Here is a 9,856-nt window from a genome sequence, read left to right as displayed (position 1 = left end):
GCCTGCAGCAGGGAAGCGCCTTACTCAGGACTTGCACCTGGCTGAAGCTTAGAGCCACGCTGCCTGGCTTATTTGGCTTTCGGGCACTGGTGGATGGAGCGCCGAAGAAGACACGTTTCTTAAGGCCCTTTTTAAAGCCGTCACTCACTTTTAGCTGCTGGCCTTGGAAAGTTGCGAGATCCACAATAATACCGAATTGCTGCTTTTCTTCAAGGGGAGGCAGTGCTAGCAGAGCGAGCAATGGGGGGGGGGACACGTGCAAGGGGGCGGTGATGGAAGAGCAGCGTTTTGCGGAGGGAGATGCGGTGGAAGGGGTGATGGTGGTTCCCTGAGTGGGATTGGATGCGTCCTTGTGGCGTCCAGAAAAAGATGTGAGGATTAAACGATCGATCTCAGTAAATTATGCTAGCAGGAGACAGGTGTTTCGAGGGGCACTTTGCGTTTGAAACGCTGAGGAGAAATTCCAAAAGTTGCGGAGGTGCCCGGAATTCTTAGCTAAACAAAACCCATTTCTGCTGAGCGAAATCCTAACAGCTCTCAACCCCGTTTTAGTTCCCCAGTCTTTTTCTTTTGGCCACAACTCTGCTATGCAAAATCTCGTATCTCTCTGTGTGGTGGACAAAACCCTCCACTATCTCTTGCCCGGTGTATTTCTGTGAGATTTTCTCTGGCCAATGAGAGCCAAATACGGCTCCGAGGTACGTCCCTCGGTATGTTAGATCCCAATTAAGCAACAATCAAATTTAAGTCAGGATTTATTTGAAATGTTTCAGTTAAAAAGATTTCCTTTTTAGAGGAGAGGAACCTGGTACAAAGGCTTACATTTATTTTATTGTTTGCAACCCCCCCCCCAAAAAAAATATATTCAAAGAAAAGGTTGGCTGGTTTAGGACAGGGTGGCTCAGTGGGTTAGGACGCTGAGCTGGTCAATCAGAAGGTCAGCAGTTTGGCGGTCGAATCCCGAGTGCAGCATAACAGAGTGAGCACCTGTTACTCGTCCCAGCTTCTGCCAACCTAGCAGTTCGAAAGCATGTAAAAATGCAAGTAGAAAAATAGGGACCACTACGGTGGGAAGGTAACAGCGTTCCGTGCGCCTTTGGTGTCTAGTCATGCCGGCCACACGACCATGGAGATGTCCTCGGACAAGCGCTGGCTCTTCGGCTTTGAAACGGAGATGAGCACCGGCCCCTAGAGTCGGAAACGACTAGCACGCATGTGCGGGGGAACCTTTACCTTTACCTTTAGGCAACCTTGGCTCTTTTATGACTCATGGACTTCAACTCCCAGAATTCCTCAGTCAGCTGAAGTCCATGAGTCATAAAAGAGCCGAGGTTGCCTACCCCTGGTTTAGGAAAAGTCATCTGTCCAGTTACATCATGAAAAATTAGACATCCAATAATATGTAAGCATAAGGATTGAAAACAGCATTGTATTCTGAATAAAAGCAAAAGAAACAGGCTTGGGAACAGCTGAAAAGGAAATTGTTTTTATCTGCAATGTAGCAAGCACTTTGGCAAGGTCCTGGTTTCTAAAAGTCTTTTTACATTCTTGTTAAATTAGACTTAAGGCCATTTATTAACAATACATTTATAAGATAAGATAACCTTTATTGTCATTTTTTTTACTGTGGGAAAACGGCACACATCAAAAATGAAATTTAGTTGCCCGCTTTCAAAGTGGAACACATACATGACACACCTAAACATCCTATATACAACATATATATAGACCCACACCCCTACATATACATAACAATAAAATATTAAATACTGTCCATCTTGAATATATAACGGAAGGAGGAAGCTTGAGTGTTCACAAGGTTAATGCTTTATGGAATGAAACTATGGCTGAATCTGGATGTTCTGCTACGGATACCACGAAGCCTCCTCCCAGAAGGTAACAAGGAAGAGAGAAAGAAATAAGGCCAATTAAAATGTAAGAAAACCCCTATTAGTTAGCCGATGCAACAGTACTACAAAACCCAATTGCAAGTATCACAAAGTCCATTCTATGTGGCCATCACCAAAGAGACGCTCCCAACACGATACTTTATCTTGAAAACATCCATTTTACAGTATGTTGGGGTTACAAACTATTATTCTAAATCAGTCTTTCTAAATGCCAGAATCCTTATCACAGCTGCTGGATGTTTGTGTGTATGTGTGTGTGTGTGTGTGAGAGAGAGAGAGAGAGAGAGAGAGAGAGAGAGAGCACCTTGGAGTCAGTATTTTTTTTAAAAAAAAACTTATGGAAACTACCTGAAGTGGTTCTTTCCTAGGGCTGAGAGTGGCTGGCCCAAGATCACCCAGCCAGCTTTGTGTCTATGGTGGGAACTCCCAGTCTCTAGATCTCTATTCTGGTACCTTAGTCATTAGACCAGGGGTAGGCAACCTTGGCTCTTTTATGACTCGTGGACTTCAACTCCCAGAATTCCTGAGCCAGCATGGTGATCAGGAATCCTGGGAATTGAAGTCCACGAGTCATAAAAGAGCCAAGGTTGCCTACCCCTGCATTAGACCAATGGTTCTCTCTGGATGCTTTAAACCTTGAAAAACCTACTGTGCTGCATCCCCTTAGAGAAGAGCTGACTCCCTACTCAAATGTACACATTGCTTGCAAGGTTTTTAAAGAGTGGGCAGAAAAATGCTTCAAATAAATAAGGATGCACGTGGATTAGCTAGCATCTCTTTCCGTAAGTCAGCAATGTGTCTACCATTTTTATAGGTAAAGGTAAAGGTTCCCCCGCAACATGCACATGCGTGCTAGTCGTTTCCGACACTAGGGGCCGGTGCTCATCTCCGTTTCAAAGCCGAAGAGCCAGCGCTTGTCCGAGGACGTCTCCATGGTCATGTGGCTGGCATGACTAGACGCCAAAGGCGCACGGAACGCTGTTACCTTCCCAATTTAGTGGTCCCTATTTTTCTACTTGCATTTTTACATGCTTTTGAACTGGTAGGTGGGCAGAAGCTGGGACGAGTAACAGGCGCTCACTCTGTTACGCAGCACTCGGGATTCGACCCGCCAAATCGACAAGCTCAGCGTCCTAACCCACTGAGCCACCATTTTTATACACCTGAGCAAAAAAAGGAATCTGTAGGGAATCACTTCCAAAAATTGTTATGCTGCGTATAAATCCTTTTTACTCTAAGGCTGTCTCTGTGATTCAGCGGATAAATATGAATGGGTTAGAGTTTAAATGTGCAAATCTGGATTTAAGCGGTTTACTTGCCTTGTGAGAAATCTTAATGATGGCACTAATATTTTGAGGGGAATAACAAAAGAGAAAATAATTTTTAAAGAAATCTTGGCTGCTTTCCTTTTTGTCTTTCTTTTCCTATCCGGTAAACACTTAATTGAAGTTTTCAGCTGAGGTGTCCATATGCTTGCAGTTCTGGCTGCAGTCTCTTCACAGGGTTCCCTTGTAATTCTTTCATTGAATAGGAATAATTAACATTTCCACCTGCGATTTGCGTAAAACCCGATGTCCTTTGCAAAAACGCTCCCCCTCCCCTTAAGAGACTCTCCTTGGGCCGTAGAATTGCAAATTTAGACCCGCCCCCCAATGCAGCCAATCCGCAACACGCCATTCTTTATCCACAAATCAGAATTGCACCATGGCTAAAAACCATTGGTTAGTCGTGCTCCGAAGGGCTGCTGGGAACTGTAGTCATACGGCTCTCCTTTTGCCCCTCTCCTGGCTATAAAAATACATTCACGGGTATGATCAAGAGGATTTCTGGGAGTTGTAGTCTAAATGGACTTTTCTTTGCGTACGTTCAAAAAGATAGGTTTCTCTCCAAGCCAGGAATAGGTCGTGCAAACATTTTTATCGCTTCTAATTTTTAAATGTCTGTTTAACACACGTGTACGCACACGCCCTCTCACCGCTCCGTCGATGGAACGCTCACATCCCACCTGGAAAACGCCACAGATCCGTTTCTCCATCTCATTAATTGGTGCTCAGCGTTTCACTCCTGATTGGCTGGTAGTAAAACAAAAGCACCTGCAGCTGAAAGCTATTTCAAGATTGCGGGGAAAGAGCCCGGGACGATCAAGGGTGTTGGTTTGATTTGCGGAGCTTGCTGCGACTTCTCTAAGAAATCGACAAAACGATGGCAGTGGTGAGTAGAAAAGGCAGTGTGGGTTTTTCTTTTTCTGGAGTTCACAAGTCCTGATGTTGCGCAGCCGGGAAGGGAAGTGATAACAGTAATATGACTATACGGTTTAGAGCGGTGTTTTTTAGGCTCGGCAACTTGAAAACGGCTGGACTCCAACTCCCAGCATCTCCTAGCCAGCATGGGAGTTGGAGTCCACCCATCTTCAAGTTGAAAAACATTGCTTTAGAACTTTGGTGTAATAAAAGAAGGTAGCATTTTGTCAGAAGTGCAAAAATTATATGGAGCTCGTGATAAAATATACTGAAAAGAACATTAAAGGGAGTGGTCCATCTTGGTCAGATTTTTGTTTTGCCAAATTGGAGAAAAATGCACCAGGGCAGCTTCTTTCCTCTTCCACAGCCCTGGTGGGAGAGTCTACAATGCAGTATTTCTCAATTTTGGCAACTTTAAAGTAGGTGGACTTCAACTCCCAGAATTCTGGGAACTGAAGTCCATCCATCTTAACCTAACCAAGTTGAGAAACAGGGCTGTAGTGCATCAGACACTGAGGGTAATTGACCCAGCCTGTTGGGTTACTTGGGAGAGTCCTGAAGGAGAGTCTACAATGCAGTGTTTCTCAATTTTGGCAACTTTAAAGTGGGTGGACTTCAACTCCCAGAATTCTGGGAATTGAAGTCCACCCATCTTAAACTAACCAAGTTGCATCAGATGCTGAGGGTAATTGACCCAGCTGTCAGGTTGCTTTTCTACATTTTGATCCAATCCATTTTGAGAGTGTTGTGAATTGAACATTATCCTTATGTGGAGTGTAATTGGATTATGTAATGAACAAAAAGATATTTATTTTCCACTGCTTTGTATCTCTCACTTATTGCTCTCCTCGTCAAAACTTGGCTTCTCACTGTGAGAAAAGAAAATATTGTCTTTTTTCTACAATGTGCACAGAAATGTACAAACTTTGTACTGCATACCTTTGCATAAATGCTTTGTACTTTCTAAGCTAAACTATCTGAAATTGCCCCAATTACTTAATCTTCTGGGTTTCCCCACAGCTGCAGTCTCATATTGAATTGCAAGCTTGTTTTTCTTCTTTTCCTTACATAAAATTTTTATGGAAAGCTCTTTGTAATGGGTTTAATGTATACTAGTTGTTTTCTACCTATTTAGGATAACTTTATTCATAAGCAATTAAGTTTACAAGACTTAGCCTAAACAAAACCAGCTTCATGCACTATGCTAAACGTTAATTGGGTTTGCTTAGCTTTGGTTTAATATGTGCAATCCAAATATTGTAGGTTGCAAAATACAGCAAAATGTAATGGAATGCAAGAAAGTCCTTGAAATGGGGAATGAAGAATGGTCAGATAAGAGAGGGCATATCCTGTAAGGGGCAGAGAATGAGGCTCAGAGGAGACCCTCCTTAGTTTCTCAGGCTGTAAAGGAGACAGAAAAAATTACTATTTTCAGACTTGCAAGATTCTGTTATAATGCAGCTTTACAACAAAATAGAATTAGCTATCTAGTTACGTCTCCCCTCTGGTCTCCCTGGGAAAACTAAGAAAAATAGGTTAGAGTAAAATATTAATAAAATATATTTTAAAAAAGAAAAATGGGTTAGTATAATGTGCAAATCTAGTCAATAGTGGTTTATTCATGAAATCATGTGAAATAAATCAATGATGTGAGAATTCGGCTATAGTCTATAGTAAAGATGGAAAATTTGTGGAAACTCTGAAGTGGGTGGAAAACCAATTGTAAGTTTCTGGGAAAACACTTAATTTATATTGCATGTAATTTTTTAAATAACATCTGTTTAGTGTCTTTTAATCTCTAAACTAAAAATAACATGAGAAGCACATCTAAGCATAAAGGAGGAACAAGTGGTTTTTCGCATGAAAAGAACTATTTTCCTAAAAACAATCACCTTGAAAAGTGCTTAATACATCATCTACTGCTCAGAGAAATCCTGCATGTTGCTTTACATAGAAGTTTTATATAAAGGGGGGAAAACCCCAAGATCCCTGGGGGAAATTTTTTTTCCTGATTTCTCTTGTCCTGTTCTTTTAATTCTTATCACTAGTCATGAGCTAATTACAGAATGTTGATTAATGGCTATTCTCACCCCATGCTCTTCTTTTTTAGCAACTGGTTTCTAACATGAAAATCAGGTCTGGTGATTGCATCAAAGTGAAAGCCAAGATAGAAATAGATGCTGAAAGGTTTGTCAATAAGAGAATTGTAGTTTGATTACAAAGAATGTGGGGTTAGATGGATATTGGGCTGAATTCATTCTGTGATAAAGGGACTCTGAATCCATTTCTGTTCAGTGGAAAGCTGGGCCTGCACATGTATCATTTAAATGTATCATTCCTTTGTTGTAAAAATTTTTTGGAGAACCTATGTAGTTTTTTTAAAAAAACAAAACAAAACTCCACAACGAATTATCTTTGCATAGTTATATGCAAAGGACCCAGATTGTTGGGGGCAATTAAGCTGACTTTGTAATAATACCGCTTGGGTGTGTGTGTGAAAGCCCTAATAAGCAGGCATATACATAGAATGAAGGCTACTGCTAAGCTTGTAAGCCGCCCTGAGTCTTCGGAGAAGGGCGGGATATAAATGGAATTAAAATAAAATAAAAAAATAAATATAATGATATTCCCAGAATAGAATAGAATAGAATAGAATAGAATAGAATAGAATAGAATAGAATAGAATAGAATAGAATAGAATAGAAGAATAGAATGGAGTAGAATAGAATAGAATAGGAATGGAGTAGAATAGGAATGGAGTAGACTAGAATAACAGAGTTAGAATGGATCTTGGAGTTCCTTTATCTAGTCCAGACATGTCAAACACAAGGCCCGGGGGCCGGATCCGGCCCACAAAGTGGTTTCATGTGGCCCGCAAAGCCATCCTGGAAACAGTGAGGGAACGGCCCCCTCTGCCTTGGCCCTGGCTCAGAGACCCTCCTCCTGCCAGAGACCCTCAGATCTGTCCCACTCCTGCCCAGGCCCCCATAGGCACTCTTGATGCGAACGATGTAGAGCTGGCCACGCCCACCCAGTAGGCCATACGCACTCTAGCCACGCCCACCCAGTAGGCCACGCCCACCCTGGCCATACCCACCCGGCCCCCTGAGGGCAACCGCAATGCTGATGCAGCCCTCAGTGAAATTGAGTTTGACACCCCTGATCTAGTCTATCCCCCTGCTCAGGCAGTAAACCCTATACCATTTAAGACAAATGGTTGTCCAAGATCTTCTTAAAAAATTCTAGTGTTGGAGCATTTACAGTGAATGAATGCCAAATATCCTTCAAGGAACTATAGTTCCAAGTCATTTAAAACAGAGAAAATGAAGCATATTGGTCTTTGATTTGAAAAAAGGTTTGAGCTTGGAATTGTTCTGCAATTCAGGGTTTGTTTGTTTTTTTGCACCTGCATGTGGAGTACAAGCAAGATCTAAGGCAGTGTTTTTCAAACTTGCCAACTTTAGGATGTGTGGACTTCAGCTCCTGTGTTTGCTGGCTGGGGAATTCTGGGAGCTGAAATCCACACACCTCTTGCTTGATATTGAAAAAATACTGATCCAGGGAAGGCAGAGAGTTAAAATCTGCCAGGCACATAGAATGAGAATGTGAACATGGTTTGGCACATCAGGTCTAACCTTTGAATGACTGAAAGGTCCAACATGTATTCATAAATTGCTTATTTCTGGATCAGGTCCCTAATTACTCTGAGGATAATTGATGGACAGTTATTCTAATGCAGTCGGACTGTATTTCCTACTCTGGAAGAGAAAAGCTTAATTCTCTCCTGTGGAATTGGGAAATAAAGATGAAAGTACAGAGTAGCCTTGTAAGTAGGGCTGCTCTGGTCATCTCGTCTTTATGGTTTCTTTTTTATACTTGCACATGTACCGTGGATGTAGAGGTCTGAATATGACAATAGATTTCTTGGACTATCTACTAATGATCAAAACTTGTTCTTTCTAGTTTTGCCATCAACTTGGGCCAGAATGAGTCTGAGCTGGTCCTTCACTTCAACCCTCGCTTTGAGAGTTATGGGGATGTTAGGACCATTATTTGCAATTCCAAAACATGTGGAGAATGGGGTATGGAGGTCAGGAAGGATGCGTTCCCTTTCCAAAAGGGGGAGGAATTCAAGGTAAGAAAAACGTACCCCTCCACTTTTTTATCTTTCTGATGTGTTGACTTTAAATCTCAGCATGGCTATCAGACCTGGAGGGTACCAGATAGAGGTAAATTGAACTCTACAACTAATCTAAATAAAATCAAAGTAGCTTATCAAGATAAACGGAAAGCTTGACATCACTGGACAACATTGGTGGAGATTGTATTGGAGGGAATGACTTTTCTGGAAGCAAATTGATGTCTCGTGGATTGCATTTTTTTAAAACCCTATTGCACCAGTGGTTTAACCATTAGAAGATGCCTCAGAAATGACAACAAACTGATGCACTCTCTCTCATGAAGTTTAATAGCACCTAACAGTATAATAAACTATCTCAAGAGACTTTCTCTTTTTATTTCTTCCAGCTCTTTGTCTGCTTTGATGCCAAAGAAATCACTGTGAAAATGCCCAAGGGCGAGGAACTGAAGTTCCCAAATAGGATGGAAGTGGATACAGTGGAATACTTCTCTATTGTTGGCGATGTTAGAATTAAATCTGTCAGATTTGATTGATCCCAACCCTTGTTTTGCACCCAGAAATAAAACTTGCATGAATAAAGTGAAACTATCCTGGCGTGATTCTGTCATTCAGTGGTTGCTCGTCCTTAGAAATGCTGGTTTGTATTTGTTTGCATGCAGTAATTCCAATTTTGCTTCCTGTTCAAATATGAAGAAAGGACTGCTGGGATCTTTTGAAACTAATTCTGTGAAGCAAGGTGTCAAATGCACATGCAGTTCATGAAAACCTATGCCTTAAATCAGGGGTAGGCAACCTCGGCTCTTTTATGACTCGTGGACTTCAACTCCCAGAATTCCTGAGACAGCTGGCTCAGGAATTCTGGGAGTTGAAGTCCACGAGTCATAAAAGAGCCGAGGTTGCCTACTGCTGCCTTAAATAAAAGGGTTAGTTTTAAAAGAAGCCACCAGACCCTTCCTAAACTTTGGCTGCCCGGGAGAGCAGAGTAAGAAGCAGATCTCTTCTCTTCCATGGCCCAGCTATGAAACTTGCTGAGGTAACTCAAGTTTGGACAAATTCAAACCAAGTGGACAATTCTACTTGGCCAACAGATTTTGCCTAAGAGGGAGCAAAGAGTCTGAGGTTGCTGTATGGCTGGAGCTGCTGGGAATTGTGTTCTACAGGCTGCTGAATTACAAGTTTCATACTCCTGGGCATAATGTATATTTTGACAGACAGGATGCAGGAAGAGTCAACAGTGCATAGAGTAGTCTGCCTCTAATGGGAATCGCTGTAATTAGATTCAATGAGGTTTCTTATTGCTTCCTTATAGGTTATAAATCTTCTGTTTTCTCCTGTTGTCTTCCTGCCATCTCCCCGCTCCCCTTTAATCTTGTGGAACAGGCTAGCCTGGGGTCCTGCAATCTCCATAGCTGAGTGGAATTTGAATTGTGGACTTAAAGTTTAGGATATTCCCTACTACTCGCAGGCTATTGACCTCTGACAGTGCTGAATTTCTATTGAAGCCAGGCTAGACCTGTATACTGAGGTAAAATGGTTTGCCTGGATTTGGCCTAGAAGGCTGGGCC

General features: G+C 42.0%; 1 protein-coding gene across 1 annotated transcript; it reads left to right on the top strand.

Annotated features, from left to right (window-relative positions):
- The first annotated feature begins 3,895 nt into the window (after positions 1 to 3,895).
- Positions 3,896 to 8,898, top strand: LOC308660982 (galectin-1-like). The gene is made up of 4 exons (XM_081315632.1): positions 3,896 to 4,121; positions 6,261 to 6,337; positions 8,114 to 8,285; positions 8,678 to 8,898. The coding sequence occupies exons 1-4, from the start codon at positions 4,113 to 4,115 to the stop codon at positions 8,822 to 8,824; spliced, it is 405 nt and encodes a 134-aa protein (XP_081171758.1). The 5' UTR covers positions 3,896 to 4,112; the 3' UTR covers positions 8,825 to 8,898.
- Positions 8,899 to 9,856: the final 958 nt, after the last annotated feature.

Source organism: Vipera berus (genome assembly GCF_964194415.1).
Source record: "Vipera berus genome assembly, chromosome: 2".
Lineage (NCBI taxonomy): Eukaryota > Metazoa > Chordata > Lepidosauria > Squamata > Viperidae > Vipera > Vipera berus.
This window is presented reverse-complemented; position numbering and strand designations above follow the sequence as displayed.